General features: G+C 32.2%; 1 protein-coding gene across 1 annotated transcript; it reads left to right on the top strand.

Moving 5' to 3' along the window:
• The first annotated feature begins 10,348 nt into the window (after nucleotides 1-10,348).
• Nucleotides 10,349-12,391, top strand: LOC7485628 (uncharacterized). Its single transcript, XM_024600371.2, has 2 exons — nucleotides 10,349-11,769; nucleotides 11,860-12,391. Exons 1-2 carry the CDS (start codon nucleotides 10,490-10,492, stop codon nucleotides 12,182-12,184), a joined length of 1,605 nt encoding a protein of 534 aa, XP_024456139.2. The 5' UTR covers nucleotides 10,349-10,489; the 3' UTR covers nucleotides 12,185-12,391.
• Nucleotides 12,392-12,867: the final 476 nt, after the last annotated feature.

Raw genomic sequence — 12,867 nt, 5'->3', positions numbered from 1 at the left:
AAATCATCTCATAAAAAAAAATCCAGAAAAATCATGAAGCTAAATTTCTGATCAACGAAATATCTCAACAGATAAAATTGGAAATGAAAGTCTCAATAAAAAATTATTCAAAACAAAACAAATAGCAATTAAAAGAATCTGAATCAAATTTTACAAGAAAATAAAATAAAATGTCGAATGATGCAATTGAAAACCAAATTCAGTTTAGAAAAATGATTTAAAACAAAAATAACAATCAAAAGTACGATGATCAAATTTGACAGATAAAAAAAATAATAAAGGATGGGATTGAAAGAAAATTCTAATTTTATGAATTATCTAAAATAAAACAAATGGTAACAAGAATAGTAGGGATCAAGTCTTGAAAAAAAAATGAATTGAAGGGTTGTTGTGAGATTTTGCAAGGCAAGACGCAAAAATCAAGGATGAGATCTTTATAAACAGAAAAAAAAAAAAGTTGTCAGCACCAAACCTGAAGTAGGTTTTGTCTTGCGCGTTGCATGGGAATGGAGTGGACACCACGAAGACTCAAATGCTATCAGATGACTCTGCACGCACCACCCAAAGAATGCGGATGAAGTAATGTGTGCCTACTTGAACTGCACTGCTAACAACTTTTTAATATTAAATAATATTTTATATCATCTAAAACACCAAATTGACCCAAATGTCATCAGACGACTCTACACGCACAGCCTGAAAAAGTGTGGATAAAGCAATGTGCGCCCACTTGAATTGCACGCGCCAATAATTTTTTAATATTAAATAGTATTTTATATCATCTAAAACACCAAATTGACCCAAATATTATCGAACAACTCTGCACGTACCATCTGAAGAGTGTGGGTAAAGCAACGTGCACCCACTTAAACTGCACGCACCATCTACTTTTAATATTAAATAATGTTTTATATCATCTAAAATACCAAATTGACCTATTCCTACTTGATAATAAAAAAAAACACAATGAAAAGATTAGAAAAAACCTTGGATGTAAGTTAAAGATAACTTGAATTCAATGATAAAATAGTCATTTTTCTATGGGAAAAGTCAAAACAATCCCTACATGTAAGTTCATTAATTTTTGCTTTGAAATAGGTTGTAATTATTTTACTGTGCAAAAAACAATTAAAATGCCTCGCTACCGCCATGCCTATGCCAATTTTATTTTTTTGTTGAGAACAACAAAATTATAATTTAACTGTTTTAATCGTCAATATTAATTTAAAATATTATTGTTTTAAGTATTTTATTTAAATTATAAAAAATATTTTTAAAAAAATTAAAATTAAAAAAATTAAATCAGGTTTTGACGTGATGAAAGTTACTCTTACAATTAATTGGGTCATTTTCACATAATTTTTTAAACCCGGCGTTCGCAGGCCGTTAAGGTTTAATTACACTATTATAAACTTAAAAAAAAAAACACTCCCATTGCTTCAAAAGTAAAGACAAAAGAAGATTGAAAAACAATGAAAAATGACAGAGTTAATTAATTAATTATATTAATGAAACTTGGAGGGAGGGAGATCTTCCCTTTTGTCGATTGATACGTCGCACTCATCACTCCCACAACCCTCGCACCTCAAAACTTGTGACTGTTTCTGTGCTGAATTGTTGCATCTCATCGTTAAATATTAAACACGGTTTCTTTCACCAGCTCCAGGCCAAGAACTTTTTCATCAACAAACTCTCACAGATTACTTATTACATATGCGTGAGAATCTATATTATGACAACAAAACCCCGTACGAAGGCTCCCACGCTGTCCACTGCTTAACACTTATTGCTCTGAATCTACCACCAACCATCACCAATCAATTCTCACAGTTCAAAAGTTTGAAAAAATGGATTACGTAAAGAAGATGATGATGTACCAGGATCCCTGCGTAGAATTCACAGACTCATATTGACTTTGTTCCCGTCTAACCTCTCTTATTTGAGGTACAGTGTGCTAACACAGATTGACTTCTAGTGTTATGGGAGAAAATGGACCCATAAAATTATAGAGATTTGTAAGCTGATAATGCAAATGAAATGAGTTTACTTTATTTCAAGGACAGAATAATATTTTGTTTTAGATTAAGGCAGGTGTTTGGTTCAGTTTACGTACACTTTAACGTAAATTTTCAGTGACTATTATATTAACAAACACAGAGCTTGAACCTAAAATCAAGAGAAAACAAATACTCATTCAACCACTAGTATATGGTTATTAATTATGAAGAAAAGGGGGTGACTAGCTAAATAGAAGAGGAGAGGGAGATCGAAGGCATTCAATGATTATACATATGTTGAGCTGTCGGTTCAGTGAAATTTAAATTATCCTTCCTAGTGTAAGAGTTCTTTTTTTTCTTTTTTGAAATCCTTAAACCAGTTCATGTTTGATCACAGGAACATTCACAGTACAGGAATTAGATCTTTGAAAATTCAATTATATTCGCAAATTTCGAATCCGAATCATAATTAATAAGATTGGAAATATATATATATTTCACGTAGCAATTCCACCTTCCTTTTCACAGTTTCCAAATCATGGGATACAAATTTCTTTTCCAAATGAATTGATGATTTTTATTTGCTTATTAGCATAGGAGAGTGTTGTTTTTTAAATATATTTTTTAAAATATATATATCAAAATAATATTTTATTTTAGATAAGATCATAATACATTGAAATAATAATAAAATACTAAAAGGTTATTTTAAAAAATATGATATAACCACACTATGTATTTTCCAAGCAACATCCCTCCCATTGGAAAAACAAAATCACGTTTTTTTCACAGACTAGCTAGTAGGTGAACTTTGAAGCTGGTAAAGAAGGAATATGTATGAAAGTGGCTGTGTGGAAGGTGTATTGCTTTTAAGTGGTGGAGACTTTTTGCATTTTTGCACAGCTCGATCCATGGAAATCCACTCTTTTTCATGATTAATGAGGTTCGAGTGGATCTGCTCTCAGGTAAATAAAGCTTCAAAAAAGTTCATCACCAATGCATTGGATTTTCCACTTTACGCAAAAGAAAACGCCAATCATGCCTCTTGGTGCTGGTCAGACGGACAGTACTGTCAGTATCATTCTTTAACTCAAGAGCATGCATTCCCATTTTGTCTCCTGATCCAAGTTCTTCATGTCCACTGAAGCCATTTATCTTATTTTTTAATACGAGATACCGTAATCTTGCGACTGTTAACTGCCATGGCTTCTGTTGGCTGTTGACTTGTGACAAGGAAAAAAAAGTCTTCAACTCATATATAGGGGTGAGGGTTTTGCCTGTTTTTTCCTGGTTTGAAAAGGTTTTCGATCTACGACTTGGTGATTAAAGTAGAAGCTTTTACCTTGGAATGCTTGGATTCATATTCTGTAACAGGTAAGTGGAGGCTTGAGAGATGGGAAAGGTCAAGAGTTGCCCGCGATTTGTACTGCTACAAGTCCACAGCCTTGCAAGGTCTGGTAAACCTTCAATTACAGTTAACAAAAGTACAAGTTAGGCAGCACGGAACCCATAAAACAACAACATGTGGACATGCCTATATCGTTCATCATCTCTTGAAAACCTAGAATACGACAAGTCAAATTAATTACGTGTAATTCCAAGAGCAAAAACTCCCATCGAAATTGTTAAAAAGCCTGCCTGCCTGCCTGCCTTTGTAGCAAATCATTTATTAAAGAAGATAAACGAGCTCAACACAAAGGTTAAAAGAAATTAATAGTAACATCATCCTAGACATTTTTCACCGTCGGATCCCTTTTGAATTTGATAAAGTATTGCTTGTGAAGTATATGTTCTGTGTAATCTGTTAATAGCTTGTTTGAGAGCGTTGTAAAAGTTATTTTTTAAAATATTGATTTTTTATATTAAAATAATATTTTTTATATTAATTTTTGATATACAAAAATGTAAAAAATTATAATTTTAAAAATTACAGTTTCATCGCACTCTTGAACACACCACCGAAAGAGATAAAAGCTTCGTGGGGGAAGAGGTGGATCATTCATCATTGTGCACAATTAGTGGAATTGGGTCTTCACGAGTGAGGAATTAATTGCATCATGAAGACGATTGCTAAACGTTTCTTGTGGGGAGCACAATGACCTATGAATTTAAAATGTGATACGGATCATAGCTACAAGAGTGGCAGACAAGGGTTGACACGAGAAAGTTTTTACCATGTGAAACCAATGGCTTTGCTTGTAATTGGTGCGAGTTGCAGCTCTTCTCCTCTTGTTCAAGCCACAGAACAATGTCAACCTCCTTGTTGCATGTTTATTTATTTAATTGCTGATTAATTATTTCATGGGTAAAGGAGTCGCGTTTGTGCTGCGGCCATGCAGCAATCATTATGACTCTCTACCATCCCTTCACTTTTGATGCATGCGGTGGGCGCCTCTCATGCATCATTGACTATGATTTTCTCATGTGTGTTTAATGTTCTTAATTATTTGTATTGAAAACATCGATCAAATGAAAGCATTGATTTTGTTTTAGCCATGAGGAAAAGAATCTGCTACAGGATGGAGAATTTAAGTTGCGTTTGTTTGCTGGCAGTGATAGAAAATACAGAGATATATACCTGGAATAAAAGGGATGATATGAAATTGTTCCAATTTGGTCAAAGCTTGTTTTTTATATTTTTTTTCTTTAACGAGGGACGGGCAAGACAAAATATAAAAATATTTATTAATTCCACTTTTGATGTTCATTACCGTTAAACTTGGAATATTTAAAATAATAGATAGGAATTATTATATATTGTCACCTTTGTTTATAATAAGCATTGCTTATATATATATATATATAGTACTTTCTTAATTAGCTCATCAAATTCACGTTGATAAAGAATTTGTTGTCATCGTAAAAATTATAGTTCATTGCTAAAAATATAATATAATTAAATTAGGATTTAATTGGTCATTAAATTACTTCTCAAATATATTTAATAATAAAATAAATAATTAAACTAATCCCGTATCAAATAAAATATTTGCACCAATACAAAATTAAAATCTAATATGATTGAAAATGCAAGATAATAACTTTAATTATTACAAATTCAATTTTTTAAAAAAATATTTTAATCCCCGCCTCTTCATGTATATATTTTTTTTGTTAAAATCTAACTTGTTTTTTAATGACTTTTTTTCTTTTTTCTTTTCTATATTTTAGATTTAATAGTGAAAATTAAGTTAATTAAAGTACGGTATAGATTTAAATGCAAATATAGAGATTTAAATTATGAAAGTCTAAAGGAATATCTGTAAAAAAAACAAAGTTAACTTGGTTTTGTTTTTGTCCTTGTCCTCTTGTCCCGCCTATAAAAAACCGACTAAAAATTATTCATTATATATTTTTGTTTTTATAATTAAACTAAGCTCCTGTCTCTCTCGCGTGTCTTTTTCCTTTTTATTTTATCTCGAGAGTATATGTAAGAAGTTGTTCCATTGTTCTAAGTGCAATCTATGTCATCTAGTGAATATTTGGTAATGTATGTGTAAACACATTAAAATTATCAAAAAATATCTAAAAAAATTTACAAATTTGATAATTTTCATATAAAAATCAGTTCAAAAAACATTTTAAGAATATGTTTGGGAACGTGGTGCAAACCGCGTTCCCAAAAAATTTAATTTTTTGATATGCATTTCAATACGAAAAGTTATTTGAAAAGCAACCGCAATCACGCTGAGAAATGCTCTCTAAAAAGCATGTTCAGCCACAAAAATTAACACTCGCAAGCTCATGAAATACTTCCTTGTGATTTTTAAGAGGAATCCTTGCAGAAAATTGCGATGAAGAGGTTTTGGTGCTGACTAATTGTCATGGGATGACTTCTGAGTTCTGACTCAATTAAGAACCTGAGAAAATGACTGTCTTTTATTGGAAAGCTGAAAAGATTGCAGAGATGCGTGGAGAATATTGGATAGTGCTAAAGAAAAGCAGTGATGATTGAGGATAGAATTGGGGTGTTTTTCCTTTTTTACAATTTTCAATGAATGACAGATTTTGACACACTGCAGTTTGCATCACGTGAGAGAAAGAGAGAGAAGAGTTCTGTCCGGTTTTACAGAGAAGAAAAAGTAAAAAAAACTTCTTATAGTTCTGGAGAAGGGAAGATTATGCGTGGCGGTAGGGAAGATGTGTTTTTGTGCAGTTTCAAAACACAAATGATGAGGTCGATGACGACGGGTATGATTGTGTGTGATAGGTCCGGCGTGAAAAGTTTCAATCAAATCTAGAAACTACATGGCTGCTCACAGACTATAAACAGTTTAACTTCGAGTCCGGCCTCGACAGTTGCCTGAACAGGGATCTCCCTTCCACTGAATAAAAGCCATTAACACTAACATAACCACACTGACAATAGTTCATGAACAAGAATAATCTAATTAGAGCGATAATTACTGAAAGGGATGACAGGAACAGCAGAACATCGTCAATGTGTTGGTAATTGCTGTGCAGTAATATAAAAACATTGATTAAATAATAATTTAAGTTTTTGAATTAAGATCATCTTTGAAGGTTTTAGGAATTTGAATCTTACAATCCATTCTATCTAATTAAATTGACAAAATTAAGTACAAATTACGAATGAGTGGAGGGGAGAATTTTGAAAGAGCTGGAGTCGAGAAAAAGAGAAGGTATGCAGCGGCCCAGTATAACCAGAATTTTACAAAGAAGCAGCCCAGCCCATTTCATTTAAAAGGTGTCTAGTTAGTGATTGTTTTGCTCTGTTTAGGGGTTTGAGATGGTTTAGTGTTGTGTTTGGACAGTGCAGTCATCTTAAATCAATCCCTTTTTTACCATGGATTTCCAGATGATTCTCACTATTTTTTGAAGATTATGATTCTTTTTGACAAGGTTATTTGGTCAAATCTTATTATTAATAACAAAAATAAATTTAAAAATTAAGAACCAAAATATAGATTGACACGCAATTTACTATGAAATTAGTCATAATACATAATAAAAATTACTAAAACACCTTAGAAAAGGATTAACCTTTTGGACACATTGTCACTCTTCACTCAAATAGTGTAATAACAGTTTTTTCCCTCAACCCAAAAAACTTAACAGGTGTTTCTAAGGGTATTGAAGTATTTTTACATTGTCCAGTTGTCATTATTAAATAGAGTGAGGATATATAAGTATTTTTGCGATTTGATTGCACGGTAAAACGATTAAAATGCTCATGGGATAAAAAAAACATGATGTTAATGGGTATTTTAGTATTTTTCACAGTGATTTTTTCATTGTTACAATTTAAACTGAAAGACAATTTGATATTTGATCAGATATAAAAAAATAATAAACAATAAAAATATACAGTGAAACAATGAAAATTCTCTTAAAATAAAAATAAAATAAACATGGAGTCAGGGGCTTATATGTCCTTTTCATAATGGTTTTGTTTATAATTATAAAATCAGCTTAGAGGTGCGTTGGTATTTTAGCTAAAAAATAAAAAAGAAACATGCGCATGTGGCACACCCGGAGGTGCGTAGGAGGTGCCCATGTCCTTTCTAAGATGCGTGTAGCGTCTCCTAGCATTAAAAAATATTCTTCAACTTCGGTTCTTATTCATTTGATTTATAAATTTTTATCTTAGTCCTGCTGTAGATGTTTTATTTGTTTTCAATTTCATTTTTCAATCTCAAATTATCAAATATTATTCTCCAATTTAGTCTTCATTCTTTGAGTTTTAAATTTGTTTTGTCTCAACTCTCTTGTAAAAATTTTATTGGTTTTTAGTTTCATCCTTCAATTCAAATTGATGGTATTTTATTTTTCAATTTGGTTCTTATTGTTTATAGTTTTTTTTTCTTGACCCTCGTATAAAAGTTTTTATTCTTTTTAACTCCCCCTTTAATCAAAACATTGTTTTATATCAATTTTGACTCTCGTTCATTTGATTTTTTTGAGTCCTCTTACTAAATTGATTTTTGTTTTCAATTTCACCGTTCAATCAAATATAACATTTATTTTGTATTTTAATTTTGATTATCATTCTTTTGAGCTATTTTTTAAATCCATTTGTATAGTTAATTTTTTTTCAATTTCTTCCTTTTATATTTAACTGGTTGAAAATTGAATTTTATAGTTTGTCTAAATTGGATACTTCGGGTCCAATGACTCGGATCCCATGTTTGAAAAGTTAATACAATTTAAAAAAATAATTTTGTAATTTTTTTTTAATTAGATTATTTCAATCTTATGGTAGCACCCATGAGTTTAACATTATATATTGATTTCTGCTATTATAACTTTATCCTGGTCGGTTTTTATGTTATTTTTGTCTTATTTCATCATCTAAACATCATTTAAAAAGCTCCATTGCGAAGCCGGACACAAAGGCTAGTCATGGGCTAAACATTTTTGGATGACTTGACGGGCTAGCATGGATATTAGACTTCACTTTCCTGTCTCCCTGAATAAATTAGTTTAGTTTCGGGGGTTCTTTAACCTTATTCAGGTAAAAGATGTCTTTAGTTTTGATGTTATTTGGCACTTTTGCGAGTGTTTTGGATGAATTTAGGAGTAAATATAGCATGACAAGTTAGCAATCTCGTGATTGTTGGCTACATGCCCCCGTGGTTGTTGAAGTGTTTGTTACGCATAATCATCCATACTAGCTAGTTATGTAGTTTTTATTTGTTGTGAGTTAAATATTTTTATTTTTTATAAAACAATTATATATTTAAGTTTTTTTAATGTGTTTTTTTAGTTTAGAAAATCTAAGTTCAAATTAAAAATTTTATACATATATATATAATCAAATAAATCAAGAACTATGTATATGAATAAATAAATAAAAAATCATCAACAATACCTAAAAATAAAACTTGAAAAATCATGAGACAAGTGTGGATCAAGATATTTAATTTCAAAAAATAGAACATTTACCCAGTTGTATTTGCTAAATTTATTTATTAAAATATTTTTTTATCTATGCAAACGATAATAGAAACAGAGACACAAATTAAATTAATATAATAAAATAAAAAGAGAAACACACATCATACAAGACTGCACATATTAGAAATATTATCTGAAAATATTTTTTTTATTTTTAAAAATAAAGCTTATCCATACAAAAAAAAAAGATGAATAAGAAAAACTCTTCAAATTTGAATGCACAACTAAAAATATAATCGTAATTTAAAACAAACTCTATAAACAAAATAAAAAAGAGAAGGGGTACTGATTTAAATATAAATTTTAAAAAATAGAGAAACAAACCATAAAAAAGAATTAATTTTAAAAAAGAATTAGAAAAAAAAACACACAAAGGTTAAGCGATGTTGGGCTTAGCAAGCTAAGCCAGTCTCCCTAGCCACTCGGATTTCAGCCACTATGGTGCTCAAAAAATCAGGGTTTAAGTTTTTTTTTACCCAAAAAACCTGTTTTTCAACCTTTTTTTTCTTTACCCAAACACCTATAAAAACATTGTAGGAACTATGATAAACCTATTTATAGCCTAAAAAAACCCGAAAAAAATACCTTTAAAAACTGAAATCAATATGAATTCAAAATTTGATGAAAAATATTTTTGAAACGCAAAAACAAACATGTTCTAAAACTACCTGCATAACTTCAACAAGTGATGAATTCTCGAGCCTCAATTAAAATTTATAGATTGACCATAATGCTAAAATCACAACTATTAAATTCAACTTCATTTGTTAAGTTAAATCAAAATTTGAATTGAATTTTAAATTAAATAAAAAATATGTATTTATCTAATAAAACCTTATGAACTTAATTGGATAGATTTGTGGCGTGATTAACTTTGTTAAATTAGCTATTAACATGATTCAAATATGACTAGGGTAACATCAACAAAGGTTTTTTTTATATATATATCTAAATGCAATGTTGTTATTTTAATAAAAATATTGACCTGAATCCTTCTTCAGGTCGGTTTTTAACTAAGTCGAACAACTATCATAAAATCAAAGACATTATGGTATGTGATAAGAAACTACTAGATTAAAAGATGATTACACTCTCCTTAACTAGAAGATTATTCAGTACTATGGTAGTTTTTATTTTTTGTCCAACTTAGAAGAAAAACAATTTGATTAGTTAAATAATTTATATTTTTTGCTAAGAGCCTCACATATAATTGCATTTCAAACCTTGAATTTGTAAAAATTAAAAGATGTTGTTTTATTTATTTATGAAGACTTATTTTTTATTTATTTTTTATGTAGAAATTCATCTCTTATTATTTCAAACCAAATATATTTTTCAAAACTCATTTTTTAAAATAAAAATTAAAAATATTTTTTTAAATCACAATACGTAAAAATTATCACAATATTAATCACGACAAAACACACTAGGGAACACATTATTCCTGTCAAACCTCCCGCGTAGGAACGTTCCCATTTTAAACAGTGTCTTCGACTCTAGGGTTTTACCAGGGGATGGAAAGCAAGCAATGTTGACACTTTAATGGATAACTTGATCATCTTATAAACAAAAAAATGGAAACCCCTGATTCAAAAACCACAACATCACCACCACAGCAACAAGAACCAGACCTCAAAAGGCCCAAGATGTCCACTACAACCTCCGAGGACGAAGACGCCGCCACCACAACCCCCGGTGACGACACAACCATTAAAAAGCAAAGATACAAGCGCCGCAAAATCGCAATATTCCTCACATACTGTGGCGTTGGCTATCAAGGTATGCAGAAGAACCCAGGTGCCAAAACCATAGAAGGGGACCTCGAAGAGGCCCTTTTTCACGCCGGTGCTGTCCCTGAACATGACCGTGGCATCCCCAAGCGCTATGACTGGGCTCGTTCTGCTCGTACTGATAAGGGCGTGAGCGCTGTGGGACAGGTTGTCTCGGGCCGGTTCTACATCGACCCGCCTGGACTTGTGGAACGCTTGCATTCAAATCTTTCTCCTCAGATTAGGATTTTCGGGTACAAGAGAGTGACGGGTTCGTTTAATGCTAAGAAGTTTTGTGATCGGAGAAGGTACGTCTATTTAATTCCTGTTTTTGCTCTTAATCCTTGCTCGCATCGTGATAGGGAGAGCGTGTTAGCTAGTTTAGGGTCTGGTAGTGAGCTTGTTAAGTGTTTGCAGTGTTCAGAAAGAGGGCGTAAGGTTGTTGGTGCTGTGGGTAAGCGCAGCTTTGAATCAAAATCTGATGTTTCCCCAACAGAAATTTGGTCAAACGATAAAGATACTACTTTAAAATCAGAAATAAAAGAGGAGGTTAGTGGTCTTATGGATAATGGTGATGGAGATATTAGGAATTCTGAATCTGTTAATGAAACTAAGGTCTTTCAAAATGAAGACAGCGGTAAAAAATCTGAAACAACTGAGTCAGGCATTTCATCAAACAGCGAAGATGCTAATGCCAACCCCGAAATTAAAGATGAGATAATGGTGTCCATTGAGAATGGTGATGATAAAAATACAAAATCAGAAGAGGAAGCGATTAAGGGAAGTGGATTTTGTTACGGAGAGAAGGAGAAAGAGAGATTCAATCGAATATTGAATTATTACTTGGGGAGTCATAACTTCCATAATTTTACCACTAGAACTAAGGCTGAAGACCCCTCTGCTCAGCGCTACATCATTTCATTTGATGCTAAGACTACAGTTGCTGTTGAAGGCATTGAGTTTGTGAAGTGTGAGGTTGTTGGGCAGAGCTTCATGCTTCATCAGATACGGAAGATGATTGGTGTTGCCGTGGCTATTATGAGGAACTGTGCATCTGAGTCGTTGATACAAACTGCTCTGCAAAAGTAAGGACTTCTAATCTTTTTCCCTTTCAATGGGCTGTGTTCTCGTATCACTGATGTTTTTCTCTAATCAATGTTTTACCAAATTTACAGGAATGTTAACATCAATGTGCCTACGGCTCCTGAGGTTGGGTTATACTTGGATGAGTGCTTTTTCACATCATATAACCAGAAATGGAAAGACAGCCATGAAGAACTTTCCATGAAAGATTACGAAGAGGAAGCAGAGGAATTCAAGATGAAGCACATATACTCACACATTGCGACAACAGAACACAAGGAAGGATCAGTGGCTCTGTGGTTGCATTCTCTCAACCACCGAAACTATCCTGATCTCCGTGCTTGCGACAATGGAGATAATATCACCAGTGAAGACAATAATGGCAGGGAAAGCACTATGGTTGAAAACATGACTTAGTGTACAACCTAGTGAAACTTATCTTACTTTACTATCCATAAACTGATTACTTTTACTCTTTTTGGAATTGTTACAACTGGGTTTAGGTTCTCATCGTCTCCCTTACCAGTTATTTTATTTAATTAACAGTTAATTGATGCTTGGCATTTGCTTTCTAAAGCAACTTAGAAGTCAATGAAAATATTATCTCCGGGGTTTAGTTGTTCAGCTATTGTGTACAGTAAGGGTATTTAAAAACTTAGTTATTCGGTAACGTTCTGTTTGCATGAGTATGGCAGAGCTGGTACGTGAAGCATCGTCTTTGTCTGGGATTGTTTCCAGGGTTTGGATTTTTGTGACTTGATGTGGTGTGACTATAACAACATGAAAAATCGTACATGCTATTAAGCGTAGGAAATAAGAACTTCTATGAAGATATGCAAGTGCGGTGGCACTCTTTTTCTTGGTCACAAGTGCTTTGTTTTGTATGCCCATTACATGTTTTAACTTCAATGGCCACTGACCACTCGGCATTTTACTGGAAAATTAATGTTTGTGTGCATTTATTCGTTTCTTGATTTGCTATCTCTTATTGGATGGAAAATTCTAGTTCTATTCCTGCTAAGGTGAGTGCCTGCAATCTTCCGTTTCCTTCTAATACATTGACTATGAATACCTAGCCTGCACACTAGCCTTTTGCCTCA

This window comes from Populus trichocarpa, chromosome 5 (assembly GCF_000002775.5).
Source record: "Populus trichocarpa isolate Nisqually-1 chromosome 5, P.trichocarpa_v4.1, whole genome shotgun sequence".
NCBI lineage: Eukaryota > Viridiplantae > Streptophyta > Magnoliopsida > Malpighiales > Salicaceae > Populus > Populus trichocarpa.
Note: the sequence above shows the minus strand (reverse complement) of the source record. Positions and strands in the feature narration are given on the sequence as shown.